A 19,178-nucleotide genomic window follows, 5' to 3' on the forward strand; every position below is an offset into this window, starting at 1 on the left:
CGTAGTGAACCTTCTATAAAGAGACAACATCTGACAGCTCCCTGTGGCCTGGTAGCAGCTGTAAAAACAGGTCATAGTTCATTCTGGCGCCCACCAGGGTTATAGATACAGTGTTGTTAAAGCCATCAGAGGAAGATAGCAATGTCCTGGTGGGTCCTCATGGAGCAAAGCAAAGGTTCTTCAGGTTGAAAGGGCACAGTTGGAGTTGCTAGGCGATGCGTTTCAGAGGAACTCCTCCTGTGTCAAACTTGAATTCATTTATAGAAAGGAAAAGCACTGCAAGTAGGCATTTCTTTGCTCCCACAGCAGCTAGATCTATTATTTGCATTTTATACCCTTTGGAATATTGGTGGGCCTTCACAATACTCACATTTAATGCAAGAATTTATCTGATGCATTGTCCATGAGGATGTTGGAGAGCCTGAATCTGACAGGGTGACAACTATGGGCGCTGGTTATGCAGCATAAAGAAAATCTACAGGAGCAAGGTATAAGATTAGTATTTGTATTATTTCCAATCCTTAGACAAAACAAGAATTTATCCCATGCAGTGGCAGAAGAAGAGTGGGTATTGAAGTGGGGGGGGGGGGGGCATGGCATGGTTAAATTTACAACAGTCAGTAGCTGTTTTTTAAAATTTAAAAGCTTTAATCTTTATAAATCTATAACTTTCATTAAAATAACAGTTGACAATCAAGCCATGAAAGTGCTTTTTCAGCCCCTTACTGTTATGGGGTGTCAACACTTCATCCATGTCTCCCAATTGCTTTCCTTTTTTTACTCTGTTAAATGCACTACCAGTGAAACTTATAAGCGGCTGTACTGATGCTCATAGCACTTGCATGTTCTGCTGTTGTCACCATTAGGAAGTCCATCCTGAGCAATCGCATGTTGGTTCCACTGAAGCGTGATTATGCAAACAGGAAAGGCTGCAAAGAGGTAGCAGGAGATCAGAAGCATTAATATGCAAAAGGGGGGAGCCAGTGCATTCGCATCACACCCATAAAGAGTCTGAAAACCCAGAAGTAGACAGTAAAAAGGTGACATCGGTCAGCAAAGGGATGTAACTACCACATGACAGGAAGGAAGAGCTGAGTTGTTTGGGGGGGTAGTTCCGCTTTAAAATGCAGACTGAGTAAAGCTGACGGATATGCTGCCCTCTGTATATGTAAATAGCTTTTGCTTATTAATCATCACAGAGTTAGTTGGCTACAGACTTGTACTTCCTGTCCCTACTAGTCTGGTCAAAAACCTTACTTGAAGGACTGTGATGTTATATAAAGGAGAGTTTCCAGGAAGTAGACATACAGAACTGAGTCTTATGACCTTAGACACATAGGGGCTGTTGTTGCTGTTGTATTTCACCCGGACCAGGAGCAGAGATTTTTAGACAAGTATTCCTATGTTATAATAGTTTAACCATAGCGCCCAACTGTCCCTGGTTTTGAGGGACTGCCCCTGATTTGGAACAATGTCCATCTGCCACTCTTTCCTCCTCATTTGTCCCTCATTTTAGTCTTATCTATAAAGTTGTATATAAAATGCACTTTTTATCTTTCAAAAAGTGTCTCACAGTGCTAAACCTTTCATCCAATTTCTAAACTGCTGCATTTGTAAATGTCAAAAGCCAGTATAAAGGAATAATAGTGGTGAAAAAAAAGCTCTTATGGGTTTAACTAATCTTTTTTTTTTTTTGTATAATTCTCTAATAAGGGGGCGTGGCATGGGGTGTGTCCTATCCATACATTGTTTTGCTAATAGGTGCCCCTCGTTCCCATCTCAAAAACTGCCCATGGCTTCTTGAGTATGTTTCTGAATCCTTGTGACAGGCGTATCTCGTTCCCATTATTATCTCACATGCATAGTGCCAGATAGTTAGGTCTGTGTTACTGTATGTGTGCAGTGGTCACCTTCCAATAAATTAGTAGATGAACCTGTTTATTGTAATAGCGTTTATATGTATGCAGCTCCTGCTATTTTAGTTTACCCTGTGTCTTCTGGACTAGGATTCTATAGCTAGTTTTAGATCGGGGCTCAACCAGCATAGTCTGGATCCAGGTTAGGTATCCAACAGCCACATCTGGCAGTTAGAGGTCCAGTTGCATGACAGATTAGGAACTACTAGAGAGTAAGATGAGGAATAGATTTTGAGCTCCAGTCCCACACAACGGTTTTGGCTGGTGAAAATCTGCATTCCTGGCTGGTTAGACAACAGTTGGAGAATCTCCCCATCACCACCGATCTTGTCTCTGACACAAAAATAGACACTGCATCATCATCATCCTGAGGAACCTCTGAATATGAACTTTGCTGCTACATTCATCTGGTGGTATCTCTAATAGTACCTATAAACTGTATACCTGGGCAAATGTGCACAATGCCATCAGAACTCCTACCAGGCCCTTTGCTAATAAAACCTGTTTGTACATTTGTATGTACTATTCTTAATCTTTTCTCATATAAAGCTTGTTTTATTTCCATACTGGTGCATCTATAAATTCTTAAGGTTAAAGTGGAGTTCCACCCATTTTTGGAACTTTAGATCTATGTAATCCCCTTTAAAATGGCTTTTACCAATGGAAACTTTTTTTTTTGCTAGTAAATACCTTAATTTCTGCTTTATTCCTCCTCTCCTCACTTCCGGGTCTGATCGGCGATGACGTCATTCGGCGATTCGCAGTGTCTGCTGGGATGTATTCTATTCCAGAAATCTTGCAGTAGCTGAACTGTACTGAGCCGTGCCTGCCCCGCCTCCGACCGGCCTCCTCTCATTGAGTTATATTGTATGCAATGTATTAAGGCTGTTCTCTGCCCCGCCTCCGCCCCGCCTCCTCTCATTGAGTTGTATTGTATGCAATACAACTCAATGAGAGGAGGCGGGCGGAGGCGGGGCAGAGTACGGCCTTAATATATTCATACAATACAACTCAATGAGAGGAGGCGGGGTGGAGGCGGGGCAGAGAACAGCCTTAATACATTGCATACAATACAACTCAATGAGAGGAGGCGGGGCGGAGGCGGGGCAGAGAACGGCCTTAATACATTCATACAATACAACTCAATGAGAGGAGGCGGGGCGGAGGCGGGGCAGAGAACAGCCTTAATACATTGCATACAATACAACTCAATGAGAGGAGGCGGGGCGGAGGCGGGGCAGAGAACGGCCTTAATACATTCATACAATACAACTCAATGAGAGGAGGCGGGGCAGGCACGGCTCAGTACAGGTCAGCTACTGCAAGATTTCTGGAATAGAATACATCCCAGCAGACACTGCGAATCGCCGAATGACGTCATCGCCGATCGGACCCGGAAGTGAGGAGAGGAGGAATAAAGCAGAAATTAAGGTATTTACTAGCAAAAAAAAAAAAGTTTCCATTGGTAAAAGCCGTTTTAAAGGGGATTACATAGATCTATGTATTCCAACCTATTAAAAATGGGTGGAACTCCGCTTTAATGTTATATGCTGGCTGGAGTATTTTCTTTGAATAGATTACTGGTAATTTTATCCACAAAGGGAATCTCATCTCTTCACACAGGGGATTTATAATAAAGTTTAGCCAGCTGTGTGATCCAGGTACGCAAAACAAAACCAAAGAAAATTCCCTGCTCAACTCATCAGCCAATCTGCTACCAACCAAATTATCCTGTCTAACAGTGTGATCCAGGTACCCCTGCCACATACAGCGTAACAAAGCCCTGAAGTACAGCTTGACCAAAAAAAAAAAAACATCCCTAACTCGCTGGATGGACATTGTGGGAGCAGTAACATACTAATAAGTCATCACTCTGATCTCTTTTCCTGTTAACATGTTCAATGTCAACCCATGTAAAATATACTAGAGCCTGAATAGATCGCAAAACCGGTCCACTCTTATGGTTGACATATACATATTGATTTTATTATCTAATCCATTTGATCAATTCACACATCAAATAGCCATAACTTTCCTAAAGATTGATTTAGACTCATTTCAAATCAAATTCAATCAAACGTCGATTGACCAGGGCAGAAAATAATTAATCGTTTTGCATCAATTGACAGCACTGAGATGCTGTGCCCATGAATCGTGATCGATCAATCAGATTATGAGAGCGCATAGTGGAAACAGAAGTGCAATCAAAAACTTACGACCATAGGTCTATACCTAAATATGTATTGATTTTTCAACTAATAAAAAAAACAGCCATTGAACATATAAAAAAAATACCAAATTTAAAACGATCATATTTCTTAGCAATAATATTTCTTCACTGGCACAAATGAACTCACAACCATATTGGGAAGGAAATGCTCAGTGTATATAGGTTGCAGATATTTTGCATGTTGTTAAAATAGGAGTCTTTGAGCTTCCATTAAATAAAAACATTGGCGCAGGTTCAGAGGATTCCAGGTATGCAGTTTGCAAATGCAATGAAAATAAACATAACTGCACAATGGAAGAGCTTTTATCAATATATCAATATATTTGAGAAATAAAGTAGATGACATAATTTTCTAAATTTCTAGGCATCATAAACAATTGCCATGCTTTTTTTTTACCTTTTAGAAAATGCTGTTTATACATTTTCTTTTTACTCTCTCTTTTAAAGACACGTTCTACCTCCATACATGGGTTGGTTATTGCTCTGGACCAGCTTCCTGATGGTCACAGCGGTGGAATATTACATGCCCCTCATGGTCTCCACTGAAAACAGATGTAGCAGGGTGACAAAGAAGGAGCACATTTTGGGGACAGGAAAAAACAAGCATTGTAGATGTAAAGATGTAGATTTAAAAAAAAAAAATGGCTTTTGAAATTCACTCTCTTCTACATTTTCCCACCATCCTCACTTACCTGTTTTGCTGGGTTAACCACTTCAGCTCTGGAAGGTATTATCCCCTTCATGACCAGGCCTTTTTGTGCTGTTCGGCACTACACTACTTTAACTGGCAATTGTGCAGTCATGCAACACTGTACCCAAATTAAATTTGTATTAAAAAAAACACAAGAAGATGTGCTGTGTATCTCAGCTGCACTCTCAGGCTGTATAAACAGGAGGGGAGTGGCGTCCCATCCACCAGACCCCAAGCTTTGTAAAATTGGAATGAAGGCGTTTTGAATATCGTCTTGGAGTAAGTGCAATTTTTATTATTAAATCTTGAGTATCAGACATACTACACTATTGGAGTCTCCTTTCTATTTTCCTTCATTCGGTTATCATTGACCCCGGAGTTTCCTATGCTAGCTGAGCCTGAATTTAACAATGAGGATATCACAAGGATAGCCTGGAGACCTGTGTGGAGATCAATGCTGAATGAGACCCCCTATAATTAAGGGGTCAACTATCTCTGGTAAGGAGTACCTAATCTGAGCACTGGGTGGAGTTTTAATGGTGGAGGTCCCTCATATCAAGTTGAAGTACATTCGGTTCTGCTGTGAGATCCTTTTGCACTGAGCACTTTTAAGGACTAATACTTATCACTCACCTATTTCAAAAGGACATTTATTTGTTTTATTTGGATCATTGCATTGGTACTTTTTATGGTTAATATATGCACACAAGCACTTTCGTGTGTTTTTAAGGCCCCATGCACACGGGGCGTTTTTAACGCCGCTGTAAGCAGCGTCAGACGTTTTCCTCTTGCAGCCTAAAAACGCCCCTCCATGTTATTCTATGGCCTCATGCACACAAAGACGTTTTTAAGCTGTAAGTGGCCTAAGCGTTTTTCAGCTGCAACAAGAACCCACGGCCTGCGCGTTCTGAGGCCCAGCGTTAGAGCGTTAAAAGCGCTTGACGCTATTTAACGCTATTTAACGTTTTTATCGGCGTTTTCCAGCGTCCGGCGTTATTAAGCTGTAGAAATTTTCAGAAATGTGATTGGTCACTGTAATGGAGTAAAAACACAGGAAATGCATTTTTACATTTCCCAAGTGTCCTTTGCTCAGCCGTGTGGGTGGGTGGGTGTGTCTGTGTGGACATACAGGAGAGAGGGACAATGGCTGCTGATATAGGTCAGACAGAGCTTATCTCTGCAGTTGAGGCCCATCCAGAGCTGTGGGATGTCTCCCATCCCTTCTATAGTGACAGGATTAAAAAATCAAAAACCTGGATGGATATATCTGAAGCCCTAACACCAGGCTGGGACCGATTGAGCACCGCAGAGAAGAAGGAAAGAAGTACGTTTTTCAGAAATGCATGACTTGTGTGCTGTATAATTACAAAGAATGCATATTTTAACCTTACTTCACTTTTCTTCTTAGGCAAAATTTTCCAAAAGAGGTGGAAGTCCCTGCGTGATCGGGTCAGGAGGGATCTGACAGAGGAGGAAAAAGCTAACACAAGTGGTGCAGCTGCCTCCCACAAAAGAAGACACGTGTACCACAACCACCTGGCATTCCTGCGTCAAGCAATGATAGACAGCAGTAGAGAGTAAGTCGCACATACTGTATTTTTGACTTACATATAGGGGTGCTCAGAGCATCGTTTTCTGTGAATGTATTGCTATTCTGCAGCCATTTTTTTTTACATATTTTTCAGGACAACATCTAATATTGCGGACCTGACTCAGGATGCTAGTCAGGAGGTGGTTGAAGAACCAGAGGACAGACCCCCCAGTGCTGCCACTGAAAACAGTGACATGACGATCCAATCCAGTGGATCTCATGTCTGCGATGAATCCACAATACAGGTTAGTGTCTGTCTAGTCTGTCTGCCATTCTTTTCTTCATTGTATGTATGTGACAAACTGAACCTTTTTCTTTCTTAACAGGAATCCAGGGACCAGGAATGTGCTGTGGAAGAAATTCCCGATAGTGGTGTGGGGCGTGGCCGTGGCGAGGTACCCGTTCGTGGCAACGAGGTATGTGTGCGTGGCCGTGGCGCTGTGCGTGGCCGTGGCCGCAATCAGCGTCAGAGGGGTGGCGGTATTGTCCCTCAAAACGAGGACGGGGTGTTAGCGTTGCTGCAGGAAGTGCGGCAGGAGAGGCGCAGTGGGGATGTGTTCCTCGATCCTGGCAACTCACGCGCCGCCTTCTGCCGTGCTGCATACTACATCCTGGAGGACATTGGGGGACCTGAAGAAAAGCTTTGTATGGATCGTGTGCTCGCCATCATGACACAATATAGGCATGCAAAACTAAGTGGTGGCCCGCCACCATCAAACGATCCATTCAACACTTTTCTTGATCCCCAATGCCCTCTGTGACCTCAGCAACGCTAACACCCCACTTTCAATACCGCCCCCCTCCGCAACGCCACCTACCTACCTTGTCCCCTCCGCAACGCCACCCAACACCTGTCTTGTCCACGCCCTCCTATTTCCCACCCCACTCCTCCATTGATTTCTCCCAACCACCTACCCATTACCCGCCACCAAACTTACCTGGACCCCCTTACCACCATGAGGTTGCGCAGGAACGACATGTCCAAGCCACCCACTCGCATCCTGACATCAGCTATCCACGTTCGAAGTCACCGCGGTCAAGCCAGGACGATCAGTCAGGATACACCTACCAGCATTTGTGATTTTTTTCTTTTTTTTGTGTTTATTTGAATAAAAACCTTTTTTTGAAATGATATTTTGCCTCATTTTTTTTAAAAGTTGTATATTGAAATAGAAGTACATCTGCACAGGCCATTGGGCTGGCACACACTTGCCACATGCAGAAGGAAACCCCCCTCCTTCTTCTGCATGTGGCAAGTGTATGCACAGGCCATTGGGCTGGCACACACTTGCCACATGCAGAAGGAAACCCCCCTCCTTCTTCTGCATGTGGCAAGTGTATGCACAGGCCATTGGGCTGGCACACACTTGCCACATGCAGAAGGAAACCCCCCTCCTTCTTCTGCATGTGGCAAGTGTATGCACAGGCCATTGGGCTGGCACACACTTGCCACATGCAGAAGGAAACCCCCCTCCTTCTTCTGCATGTGGCAAGTGTATGCACAGACCAGGGCTGGCACACACTTGCCACATGCAGAAGGAAACCCCCCTCCTTCTTCTGCATGTGGCAAGTGTATGCACAGGCCATTGGGCTGGCACACACTTGCCACATGCAACATTGAACTGGAACAATGGAAGAATGATAGACATCAAAAGAACTGACATACATGTTTAATAAAAGCTGTATGTGAAGATATCACAAAGTTTACAAGATGAATGATTTTAGACAAAATTATCCTGCCATGCCACTTCCCCATCAGGCGAGACAAAGAAATCCGCAAACTTATCTCTGATGGTCATGACTCGTGCTGTTGTTCGTAAGTCCATAAACTGCACGCGGTGCATGGGGTTACGTGGCTCTGGTTCAACGCTGCTCCTGTCGCTTCTCCTTAGGAAATTGTGCAAAACACAGCAGGCCAGGACAACCTTGGTGGCATTGTCAACATCCAGTTGCATACATGACAGCAAAACCCTCCATTTTGCTGAGCACACACCAAACGCACACTCCACAACACGACGAGCTCGGCTCAGCCGATAATTGAATATACGTTTGGTGTGACTCAGTCCATAGCCACTGTATGGCCTCATCAGATTTTCTGCCAGTCCAAATGCTTCGTCGGCCACCATGACCAATGGCAAGCTTGGTTCCTCAGTACACGGTAGCGGCCTGCTTGTTGGTATGTTGAGTCGTCCTTCGTGTAGCCGACGTCCAAAGGCCGATTCTCGAAAGATGCGGGCATCACCCTGGCTGCCATATGCTCCTACATCAACAGCAAGGAATTGAAGATGGGCATCAGACAATGCCAGGAGTACCACAGAAAAATATTTCTTGTAGTTAAAGTATGCAGAGCCGGAATGGGGGGGCTTCTTCACCCTGATGTGTTTTCCATCAAGGGCACCGATACAGTTGGGGAACTGGGTTTTCTCCCAAAATTCGTCGACAACTGCTTCCCACATCTCTTCAGTCGGCTCCGGCATGACCACCTCCTTCAACTGCTCCCATATTGCCGCACATGTCTCCTTAACAATTTTGACCACCGTGGAGACACCTAGCAGAAAATAGTGGTGTAAGGAGACAAAGCTTTGGCCAGTAGCAAGAAACCTAAAATAAAAATAAAAAATGATTACATATTACATCTATCTTTCAAAAATACATTGAAAATGTTTTAACTAGGACCTCACCACCTAACCCTCTTAACCCAAGTACTAACCCTATACAAAACACCCACAAATGATTTCACTTACCGAAGTGTCACAAGCAGCCTTTCCTCCGGTGACACACTGCTTCGCATGTTCGTGTCCATCCTGGATAGCCTTGGCCTGAGCTTCTCCAGCAGGTCATCGAAAAGCGGAACGGACATACGTGAGAAGTTGTACCACTTGTCCGGATACATGTGGAGTTGGGTGTACATGGTGGTAAAGTACCCCACGGACAGACACTGCAACATGACAGGATGCACCCAGAACCTTCGCCGTCTGCTCCTCTCATTCTCCTCCTCCAACTGTCTCCTTCTACGCATCCTTCTCAAGATGATGAGCAGGATCGCCTCATCAACCTTCTGCATAACAGGATCCATGACTCAGAAATGCAAAAAATACTCCGAAAATACAAGAAACACTCTCAACTGATCTGAAAATGCTCTCTCCTCTCTCTCTCTCCTACCAAAATGGCTTCCACACATTGCATTGTGGTTATTTTGGGTGTGGAAAATAGAGGAGGACTGATTTTTTAAAAAAACGCTATTTAGCGCTGACGCGGCTTAACGCGGCTTAATGCTCATTAACATAATTTGAGAAACGCTGTTTAACGCGCGTTTTTAACGCCGGTTTTTCCCGGCGTTATAACTAGCTTGGACGTACGTTTTTTTGAACGCCCCGTGTGCATGGGGCCTAAGTGTTGAGCGCAGTATACATTTTTCCTTTCACAAGCTCTGCATATTGCCATGTTAAGAAAAATTGATGGCTTTAATAGCTTTCGGAGATAGTATTCAGAGTTGGAGCAGGAAGTTTGTGTGATTAATAAAGATGGTTACCTGCTCACATTCTGTCTGTACTGCTGAGACACAACAGCCACCAGGCTTGCAAAATCATTCCTGCAGCCAACGCGAGTGTCTTATTCTAATGACAAAACTAAAGGTAAAAACTCATAGAAGTAATTCCTAAATGGAGCCCCGCTAACAATTCTGGTAATTTCATCACTTTGTTGCCCTTGCACAGTGTTCAGTGAGTGGGGGAACAATCTCTATCATGTAGATCAGGGGTGTCAAACTCAATTTCATTGTGGGCCACATCAGCATTAGGGTTGTCCTCAAAGGGCCGGTTGTATCTGTAGGACTATGCACCTACTTAGATACTTAGAAGTATGCAGTGTTCACAAGTGTGCTACATACAGATTGCAGAGTTCAGGGGGGCACTATGTACAGACTGCAGGGTTGAGGAGTGTATGACATACAGAGTGCGGCATTTATGGGTTCGCTATGTACAGAGTGCAGAGATGAGAAGTACGTGGTGTGCAGAGTTCAGCAGTGTGCGGAGTACAGAGTGCCCCCGGCTCTAGTACCTCCTGGCAGTGTAGGTGGCTCCGAGTCTCTCTCTCACTTGGAAGGGAGATCATTGGTCGGCACTGCTGTGCCCTGCTGTGAGTGCATGCAGGGTAGGCAGGGATCTGCAAGAGCCGAAAGTGGCAGAATGGAGTTCCACCACGTTCCAGCTAAAATAAAAGCCCTGGGAGCTAGGGCCAAATGAAATGGCCTGGCGGGCCAGATTCAGCCCGCAGGCCTTGTGTTTGACACCTGTGATGTAGAATGTAAGAGGTTGCACATAGAAAGCAAGGAATTACATTCAGAGATGGTTTCATTTTATTCAGAGTTCCCAGTGTACAGTAGTGGTAGAGAGGGGGTTGCTTTAGTACAGGTCAGTTTTAATGTAGACAGTATCACCAATGTATGGTATTTTTTTATTTAAACTTTGTTTTTTGTATAATTGTATTGATATATATTTGGGGTAATAGTATGTTGTTGTACACTAAACTGTTTCTAAACTGGGTAGTATTGGTCCACTTTGGTTTTTACTTTCCATTTTTTAATCAGATAAATTATCAGTCAAAAATATAAAAAGAGGAGAAAAATAGCGCTAACACAACCAAACGTACATAAAAATACAAATATTAATGTACATAAAATGTGCGTAATAATCCCCACCCCAAGTGAAGAAATCTTCTATATTTGGCAGATGTTCTTCCAGTAGTGCACAAACTCACACCACCAAAATATGTACATTCACCGCTAGTCCAGTGACCTCTAAATTAATAAAGGTCAATAAGTGCTGTGGGATTAGCCATATGCACCTCCAAATAGATCACACCATTCCTTAGTAGATCTTCTGAGATATCATTCAATCATCTTTTAATCGCACCAGGAACACCATAACATCAGACCACCAAATTAATGTAAACTAAGTGTAGTATTTTATTATACCAGATAAAAAGCATAAAAAGTATTCTACTCACTTTTAAAAGTGCTCAGTCTCAGCATTATTATAAACAGCCTTGCCAGGAACTCACACTGCCGTGTCTCAGACTAGGAACCCGCGTGTGTTCCGAACAATGGAAGTTTGGGCCAGACGTGACATCAGAATGGACCCCGAAGTGATGGCATACCTTGAGCCTCAACTAGTTTTGCCAACTGCGTCTTCAGGAAGCCCCCAAGGCTGTTTATATTATCGGTGCCAAGACTTTATGGTGCACAGTGCTTATTGACCTTTATTCAATTAGAGGTCACTGGATTGTGCATTTTTTGTGTGAGTTGGTGCACTACTGGAAGAACATCTGCCAAATATAGAAGATTTCTTCACTTTATGTGGGGATTATTATGCAGAATTTATGGACATTAATATTTGTATTTTTATGGGTATTTGGTTGTGTTAGCACCATTTTTCTTTTATTTTTATATTTATTAAAGGTGGATTTTTTTTCACTTTAGAGAGGACAGCTACACATTCACATGAGTCACCATAGACGGTTAGGCACCTTTACTAATGTTATTAAATTCTCAGTCATGTCTAAGCAAGTGAAAGCAATACATTATATACTGTATTAGTTGCTGTTATATTTAGTGACATACCAATCTAGTGACTAATCTACAAATCTGTAAACTAATGTATAACTAAAAGCAAAACTTGTTTTTTCTATTTTGGATAAAGTAAGGGATAAATAAAGCCATTGTCAATTTAATTATTTTATTTATTGTCATGTGGGTTCTCATTAGGGAGATTTCCCTTCCTGTCCTATAAACTCAACAAGCTAGACAATATCTTTCCGATGCAAGGGATATCCTCTTTTAGACAGTTGTCATAGGAACAAGTGTCCCTATTGGAAGATTTTCCCACTATTCCTGTTCTGGATTTACACTCACTTTTATTCCTGGTGACATTGGGGATTCAAAGTGAATCTCCCTAACAGGGACACAGATAGCAATAAAAACATGACAGTGGCTTTAAATTTAACTTTTTGCCTTTAGTTATAGTATAGTTTGTTGTTCTGTATTTCTACTGCTGTATTAAACAGTTAAGATGTGAAATGTCTGTTCAAAATTAAGTTTAGGTAAATACTACAAAAAAACATGTAGCACTACTCCCTTGGGAGCTGCTGATTACGGGTTCCCCTGGGTTACCATTAGCAAGGACATGACAGTTTGACATTTTCCCAAGTGTTTTAGCTCAGTCAGGAAGCAGTCCAGTAGCTTTGTTTTTTTTTTTTTTATTTGGAACTTGGATAGGAGAAGGGAATGAGTGGGATACTCCAACTTAATACAACTATGCACAATTGGTTGGGACAACTTGAAAATACTGAGTAACACTGAGTAACGCTAGTCACGGCTAGGCCGCTGCTTCACTTTGCCCTTTGCTGTGAAGTATAAGTGAATGAGCTTTCTGAGGTAATCTGTACTGTACTGCTGAACAACTTCAGAGCCCTTCCTGGCACCCCCTTTGTTCCTAATCTTAAGGGTCAACCACATGGCACCCCCTTTACTGATACACTTCCTGTGTGAGCTGGCTCCTTGATCCCCTGACTTCTCTGGAGTGGTCCCCTCTCCTAGGCAGACCCTTAGGCAAATCCTCTGGTACTCACAGTACTGTTTTTCCCACAAGACTCTGTCAGCAGATCCACTGGTCAGCAGTCTGGATCCTTCTGCAGATCAGCTCCACACCCAGTTCACTAGACCGACCGCCTGAACCACCTTCCTCACACCTGCAGGAGGAGAGACAGCCGTCTACATCCTCCTGGGACTTTGCTCCTGCCAAAAGACGCCCTATCACATGCCCCCTCTGGATTTATTGCCAATCCCAGGATGCATTGCAGCAATGCTCACCCACTTAGACAGCCATAAACCCTAATGTGCTACTGGTTAGGTTTCCTCCACTGTCCAACAAGCTCCCTCATTGGACAAAGTGGGGACACCAGTAAATCACACCTGGAAACATGTGACAGGCAAAACTAACAGATCTGGCTCCCCTGATAAGCAGAAGGAAGCTTTTTTCCTAGCTTTTTTCCTAGCATGTACCTAGAAGGGTGCTACAAACAAAAAGAAAAAAGTGTTGCCCACTGAAATTTACTGTGATTCACTTAACAGCCCAACTCGATTCCAAACTTTTATCTCCCTTTGTGTGGGAAAAAGTTAGAATAGATGGCAGGTTTTTATTGCTGTTTGGGTCCATTGCATGAGATTTATCCCCACTGCCTCTCCTGGTGACAAGATGTCACAAGGACAGCAAGCAATAGCTTAACTGTCTGATGGGGAAATAGAAAGAAAAGGTACATTTATTAAGTATAGTGGAGAGCAGTTAAAGGATCTGTTTTTATTGCTCTCTTTACCCGCAACCCATGACAACCAAGACAGGAAAAATAGAAAATTCACCCATTTAGGACACGGACAGCAATACAAACTTGACAGAATGAGTGACTTATACTCATTTAATTAAAAACGAAATAAAAGGTTTTTGCTGGAGTTTGGCTTATAGTACAGTCTTTCTGGTCTCTGAACTGTCTTCAATTCATGTCATGCTATGGCAGTTACTTCCAAAACGACACTATTGTCTCTGTCATGGCCAAAATGCAATATTGGATGGCTGTGATCTTCGGACCCTCGGACAGCACTGCATTAAAAAAAAAGGCATTAATCTGTGATGGCAACACAAAAAAAACGGGTATGCTGGCGCTCCCGGACAAAATGACATAAAAAGAAAGAAAGAACTTGGATGCTGCTCGGGATCTGGATGATAAGCTTGTTTATTAAAATCAATAAAATAAGCTCCTGGTCAGGGGAAAACCAATGGTGTGCCAAGGATGTAGTACTAAGCATGTAGACATGGTACCAGAGGAGATAACTCAAAGAGCAAGGAGGACCCAGAGGCAGGAAAACAACGCCTTACCACCTGTAAGGTCTGGACGGTGTGTCACCTGTTGATGGACTGACAGCCTCGATCGAATCGGGAACCTTCGCTGCGGGTGAGTCTCCGGATGGGGCGATGCCTGGGGTGAGAAGAGGTTGATGGGAGGGTAGAATACTCAAACCCCGACCTACAGCTCCGGTGGCGGTGCGCGCCCGAGGTGGCAGCGGCCGCTGCTCGTCAGCCCCTGCTGACGCGGCGCCGGGAGATGACGTCACCAGGTGCTTAGCGCCGACGTGCGCACCAGGGGCTGAACCAACGATGTAGCCGGAAGTGTGGAGGTAGCTCACCAACGGCCCGGCTCTTACACAACCAAAGGATCACCTGGCGGAGCTATTGGAGAATGCCACAATTGGAGGGAAATGACATGTTTCGGGCCAAGCCCTTCTTCAGATCTCCTGTGGCTAACTAAAAGGGCACATTTATAGGGTATGAGGAGGAAGAGGCGTTGCCCCCCACTCTCTGGCTCCACCCTGTGTCAAATCATGATAAATACAGAACAACAACATAATAACATGACTAAACAAAAACAAAACGACAAATATCATAAAAAATTATTGAAAGAAAAATATATGAAAAATATATAAAAAAAAAAAAAACTTTACTTTTTAAAAAAATTATTTTTTTAAAAAGTAAAGTTTTTTTTTTTTTTATATATTTTTCATATATTTTTCTTCCAATAATTTTTTATGATATTTGTCGTTTTGTTTTTGTTTAGTCATGTTATTATGTTGTTGTTCTGTATTTATCATGATTTGACACAAGGTGGAGCCAGAGAGTGGGGGGCAACGCCTCTTCCTCCTCATACCCTATAAATGTGCCCTTTTAGTTAGCCACAGGAGATCTGAAGAAGGGCTTGGCCCGAAACATGTCATTTCCCTCCAATTGTGGCATTCTCCAATAGCTCCGCCAGGTGATCCTTTGGTTGTGTAAGAGCCGGGCCGTTGGTGAGCTACCTCCACACTTCCGGCTACATCGTTGGTTCAGCCCCTGGTGCGCACGTCGGCACTAGGCACCTGGTGACGTCATCTCCCGGCGCCGCGTCAGCAGGGACTGACTGTTTTTCAGAGCCGACAGTCAGCTCTCTTGTAACAAGAACCGATGCGACTAAGCAGCCGCTTGTCTTTTATCACAAGCAGCATAAGGGAACGTCTTCCCCTCCCGCCACCCTTCTGCCGCTCTCCCGTCTCACTGGGAGACACGAGTGACCAGCTGGCACATCCCCTGGCTGACCAGATACCCGATCAAAGTCAAAATCAGGTTTGATTTCATCTCAGATACGGTAACTCGGAAGCAAAGTCATGACATCAATGCCGGTTTACTCAGGAACCAACTGTGCCAGCTTTCAAAAGTCAAAAGTATTCAAAAACCCAGATATTGGCACTTTGAATGTTTTCAAGTGCAGAGGAGGGGTTTGGGATCTTATAGACCCCAGATCCCTCCATAAAGATAACCTGTCAGTGCCTATTGCAGTCACAAGTGATGTTTTTAAATTAAAAAATTAAAGGGACAGTGTAAAAAAAAAAAAAATAAGAAACAAATGTAAAGCGCCAAATCTCTCTGTGCTCGCGTGCAGAAGTGAACGCATATGTAAGTCGTGCCCGCACATGTAAACAACGTTCAAACCACACATGTGAGGTATCACTCCAATCATTAGAGTGAGAGCAATATTTCTACCACTAGACCTCCTCTGTAGCTCTAAACAGGTAACCTGTAAAAAATATTAAATCGTTGCCTATTGAGATATTTAAATACCATAGTTTGTCGCCATTACATGAGCATGTGCAATTTTAAGGCGTGACATGTTGGATATGTATTTACTCAGCATGATATCATATTTAACATTATACAAAAAATTGGGGTACAAATTGTGTTTCTTATTATTTTGAATTCATTAAAGTGTATTTTTCCTAAAACAATTGCATTTGAAAGACCGCTGCGCAAATACATTGTGGCATAAAATATTGCAATGACTGCCATTTTATTTTCTAGGGTCTCTGCTAAAAAAAAAAAAACATATAATGTTTGTAGGTTCTAAGTAATTTTCTAGCAAAAAATACTGATTTTAACTTGTAAGCAATAAATGTAAGAAAAAAAGCCTGGTCTTCAAGTGGTTAATAAATCACTTTTTACTTTATGGTTTTGATATAAATATGGTAGATATAAATGAGTGTTTTCCTTTTTTTGCAATGAACTGGAGGCTGCGAATTTGAGGAATTTTACCTGTGGGTCCTGTGGAACAATCTTAGGGTGGCTCTTTAACATCATAAGGGGCACGCCAAAAGGACTCTGATTAGGCCACTACTACTGTATGAGACCTGGTTCACACCAGTGCAGTTTTGAAGTTACGCTACTTTAGCATGACTTCAAAGCAGTATGATTTCATGTACAGTTTGCTGATATCTGTGTGACTTTATTAACCAGATGTCAATGCAAGTGGCACTGAAATCGCACAGAAATAGTGCAGGAACCTTTTTTAAAGTCAATGGGACTTGAGTTGCAGCTATTTGAATGGTTCCATTGGGGCAAATGGGGTGCCACTTGTCATGCGACTTTGAACTGTCAAGTTGCATGACAACTCACAGTGGTGTGAACTAATGCCCCATACACACGTGCAGATTATCTGCAGACTTTTGTCTGCAGACTTACCAAAACCATATAATATGAGGTCAAACCTAAACACTTTCAATTTGTATGCAATCCGGCAGGCCCTTGCACTACATAGAAAAGGTAAGTCTGCAGACAAAAGTCTGCAGATAATCTGCACGTGTGTATGGGGCATAAGGCTAAGAATACTTTTGGTAAGCCATTGTCCACTTAAAGTACAGGTGATCTGGTCCTTAAAGAGACAGCACACTAAACTTGCACAGCAAGCTTTCACATTGGTCACTGGTAATCTTAAAGAGAAACAGTATATGTGGATTATTATTGTGTAAGTGTTTATTGTGCTTTCATTTGAAAGCTGGGTTTAACCACTTGATCTCTGGAAGATATTACCCCCTTATGTCCAGGGCATATTTTGCTTACAAATATTACAAAAATTTTGCAAACAAATATTTTTTCTTCATAAATTTGGGCCAACATGTGCACGCTTTATTTCTTTGCGAAAATAATAAACAATAAACCAAATCAATGTATATTATTTAGTCTTTGTGAAAGTTATAGAGTCTACAAACAATGGTATGTTTATATACATTATATTACCAAAAGTATTTGGACGCCTACCTTTACATGTACATGAACTTTAATAGCATCCCAGTCTTAGTCCGTAGGTTTCAATATTGAGTTGGCCCACCCTTTGCAGCTATAACAGCTTCAACTCTTCTGGGAAGGCTGCCCACAATGTTTAGGAGTGTGTCTATGGGAATGTTTGACCACTCTTCCTGAACCGCATTTGTGAGGTCAGGCACTGATGTGGATGAGAAGGCCTGACTTACAGTCTCCGCTCAAATTCATCCCAAAGGTGTTCTATCAGGTTAAGATCAAGACTCTGTGCAGGCCAGTCAAGTTCCTCTACCCCAAACTCGCTCATCTATGTCTTTATGGACCTTGCTTTGTGCACTGGTCCAAATCATTTGGTGGAGAGGGGATTATGGTGTGGGGTTGTTTTTCGTGGGTTGCACTTGGGCCCTTAATTCCACTAAAGAGAACTCTTAAAAGTGGTGTTCCACCCAAATGTGAAATTTCTGCTTTAAGGGCTCCTCCCCGGCTCCTATTTGTGAAACAGAGCTTTTGAGGAGGAGGTGGGGAGCAGGTACCCGATTTTGACAGGTACCTGCTCCCACTCCTTTTCTGGTCACCTTAGGCTAAGTAATCTGGTGAACTTTGAAGCAAAGAGTCACACCAACACCTACAGTGGCAATGTGGACTGATATTTCTAAATTGTTTTGGTCAAGATACAATTTTCCTAACAGTCTCGGCGAAATTGATGGGAAGCATATTCGATTCCAAAAGCAAACAGGTAGTGATAGCAGATCTTTCAACAGCAAGAAATATTTTTCTGGGGCTCTTTTAACAGTTGTAGATGCTGATTACTATTTCACCTATATTGACGTTGGGGCTTTAGAAGCAGTAGTGACTCTACATTTGCCAAGAGATTGCGTAATAACCAACTAGATATTCCACAGGCTGTGGCCTGGAACCAGTCAGCCTGCTTACCTTTTTGTTTTTGTGGGAGATGAGGCATTCGCCCTAGGAGAACATCTTATGAGGCCATATTCGCAAAGGGGTCTAACACCTGCAAGGCGAATATTTAACTATCGCCTCACTCATGCATGCAGGATGGTTGAGTGCAAGTTTGGTATGCTAGTGAACAAATGAAGAATACTACACACAGCTATGAAAATGACCCCACAGACTGCAACAAGTGTTGTAAATTTCACCTGTGGGCTCCACAACTATGGGATGGTAACTTTGATGACCCCTTAAGTGATACCCTTGACCATGTGGAATTGACTGTTTACAGGGGAAATATGAGCATTCTCAGCTAATGTTATCAGATGGCTGAATATTTTATTTCACCTATAGGCCAGGTTCTATGGCAGGAAAGGTTTGCCTCATTTTACAGCATTTCTGATTATTCTTTAGCATTGTTGCTTGCTTTAACGATTGTCCCTATTGTATTTGGTCTTAATTATTTTCATTTGGTTGTATCATAATCTATTGTTTATTAAAATACATGGCTATGGCAATTGTTTTTGTGTCTCATTTTATTAAGCAAAAAATAGTATGCATTCCTTTGCTAAAAAAATGTTTAGGCTAAAAAAATGTTTTGCCCCCTCATGCCCTTTATACTTAGCTGAGC

At 42.7% G+C, this 19,178-nt stretch overlaps 1 protein-coding gene across 1 annotated transcript; it reads right to left on the reverse strand.

Annotated features, from left to right (window-relative positions):
• Positions 1-8,149: 8,149 nt before the first annotated feature.
• On the reverse strand, positions 8,150-8,905 carry LOC309547770 (uncharacterized protein; the record flags this gene model as incomplete). Its single annotated transcript, XM_082247757.1, has 1 exon — positions 8,150-8,905. One exon carries the CDS (start codon positions 8,903-8,905, stop codon positions 8,150-8,152), a length of 756 nt encoding a protein of 251 aa, XP_082103883.1.
• Between the last annotated feature and the right edge of the window lie 10,273 nt (positions 8,906-19,178).

Source organism: Pelophylax lessonae (assembly GCF_965119305.1).
Source record: "Pelophylax lessonae genome assembly, chromosome: 2".
Lineage (NCBI taxonomy): Eukaryota > Metazoa > Chordata > Amphibia > Anura > Ranidae > Pelophylax > Pelophylax lessonae.